The following is a 2,446-nucleotide window of genomic DNA, read 5'->3' on the forward strand; positions in this document are numbered from 1 at the left end:
ATTTCTCAACAGAAACTATGCAGGCCAGACAGGAGTGGGAAGAAATAGTAAAAGTGATGAATAGCAAGAACCTACAACCAAGATTACCCTACCCAGCAAAGCTATCATTCAGAATTGAAGGTCAGATAAAGAGCTTCACAAATAAGAAAAAGCTAAAGGAGTTCATCACCGCCAAACCAATATTATATGAAATACTAAAAGGTATTCTTTAAGAAGAGGAAGAAGAAGAAAAAAGTAAAGATAAAAATTATGATCAACAAAAAACATATATATCAACAAGTGAATCTAAATATCAAGTGAATAAAAAATCTGAGGAACAGAATAATCTGGTGTATATAATAGAATTAGGGGCAAAGCAAGGGAGTGAATTGATAATTATCAGGGGGAAAGGGGTGTGGAGGTGCACGAAGAGACTGTATTAAAATCATACACCTATGACTCTTTCCGCCATCAGTCTCTGCCGCCACAATGGTGCGCATGAATGTCCTGGCTGATGCTCTGAAGAGTATCAACAATGCCAAAAAGCGAGGCAAACGCCAGGTCCTCATTAGGCCGTGCTCCAAAGTCATCGTCCAGTTTCTGACCGTGATGATGAAGCATGGTTACATTGGTGAATTTGAAATTATTGATGACCACAGAGCTAGGAAAATAGTTGTTAACCTCACAGGCAGGTTGAACAAGTGTGGAGTAATCAGCCCCAGATTTGATGTGCAACTCAAAGATCTAGAAAAATGGCAGAACAACTTGCTTCCATCCCGTCAGTTTGGTTTCATTGTACTGACAACCTCAGCGGGCATCATGGACCATGAAGAAGCAAGACGAAAACACCCAGGAGGGAAAATCCTGGGATTCTTTTTCTAGGGATGTAATACATTTGTGGAAATAAAATGCCTCACAGGAAAAAAAAAATCATACACCTATGGATGAGGACAATGGGAGGGGAGGTAAGGACAGAGGATGGGGTGGGAACCAGGTGGAAGAGAGCTATGGGGGGTGGGGAGAGAAACAATTGTAATAATCTAAGCAATAAAGATTTATTAAATTTTAAAAATAAAACATGCAATACCTGAAAGATGGTGGCGTAGGTAAACACCTAAACTGCGGCCGTGCACAACAATTTCAAAACTACAACTAAAAGACAAAACGTCTATCACCCAGAGCCATGGGAGGGTTGGCTGAGTGGAATTTCTACAACTAGAAGGAAAGAGAAAAGAGCATGCAGTGCACAAACACTGAAAAGCTGAGGTATGGGGGAGCATGCAATGAAGGGCTGGCAGCGGATCCCAGCTGGTGGTGGGTGTTGCTTTCTTCAACCCAAAGGGAAGACGCATGAGACCCAAACTCATACAGGGAGAAGCTCTACTGTCTGCCATAGAGTCAGAAAGTGAGGCTGGCTTGCTTGCAGAGCTGCACAGAGGAATAACTGTTTGTTGTGCTGGGACGCGAGATGCAAGGACGCAGTCAGAGGCGTGGGGTGGCTGGCTGCCAGCCATTGCTGTTTTCCATGCCCTAGCCTAGTGATGCCCTGAGACTCCAGCTGCACAATCTACAAACTCAGCCAAGCTTGAAGCAGCGGCTTTTGCGTATGAATGGCCTTCATGATCACCATTTAACCTAGCAAATTTGGAAACTGGTTAAGATAGCTCCATAATCTATAAATCCCAAGCAGGGAGGAGAGGACTGTAGTTCTCAACGTAACTCCTGCATTGGAGTTCCAGAAGCCAATGTACCTAGTGGTCAGTGTGAGACACAGATTTCAACTCCTCACATCCATAAGTGACATATTCAAGAGGCAGACTCAGTGAGCACCAAAGCCCACTGAAGCAACTCCTGCCCCTTAAGCATGTCTCCAGCACAGCAGTTCTTCCAATATAAATACAGCACATCCCCACAGCCAATTGGCCTGGAGGACAATTCCTCCCAGTGTACCAACAGGAATCAAGGCTTAACTACACCAAGACTTTGCACTCAGCCCACAAAGGGGTGTACCAAGACCATCCACCTTTCTCTCAGAGGTTCTTGCAGTGATCACCACAAGACACTGAGACACAGGGGCCTATTAAGGCAGGACTGATGGGAAACCAATGCTGTCTGCTCCTCCCCGAGAATCTGCCCAATCCAAGTTGAGCACAAAGGCTTTTGCAAGTCTTGTCTCATAAGGGTGTCTCCAGCACAGAAGTTCTCCCATCCTGGACACAGCTGATCCTCACAGCCAATTGGCCTTGAGGTCAATTTCTCCTAATGATACCAACAACAATCAAGGCTTAATTGCAACAAGACTATGCACACAGCCCACAAAGGGATGCACCAAAAGTGTCCACCTCAGACAACTGGGGAGGCTCAACCACTGGTCCCTATAGAATACCTATCACACAAATCCACTCTCTATCAACTCAGGGTAGCAGTCAAAATGCAGAGACAAAGAAACAGATCACAAATGAAAGAA

The 2,446-nt window shown here is 44.7% G+C and overlaps 1 protein-coding gene across 1 annotated transcript; it reads left to right on the forward strand.

Annotated features, from left to right (window-relative positions):
• The first annotated feature begins 444 nt into the window (after window positions 1-444).
• LOC311629789 (small ribosomal subunit protein uS8-like) lies at window positions 445-909 on the forward strand. Its single transcript, XM_084898191.1, has one exon. It carries the CDS (start codon window positions 469-471, stop codon window positions 859-861), a length of 393 nt encoding a protein of 130 aa, XP_084754317.1. The 5' UTR covers window positions 445-468; the 3' UTR covers window positions 862-909.
• The last annotated feature ends 1,537 nt before the right edge of the window (window positions 910-2,446 follow it).

Source organism: Pipistrellus hanaki, assembly GCF_964339955.1.
Source record: "Pipistrellus hanaki genome assembly, chromosome: 1".
NCBI classification, from domain to species: domain Eukaryota; kingdom Metazoa; phylum Chordata; class Mammalia; order Chiroptera; family Vespertilionidae; genus Pipistrellus; species Pipistrellus hanaki.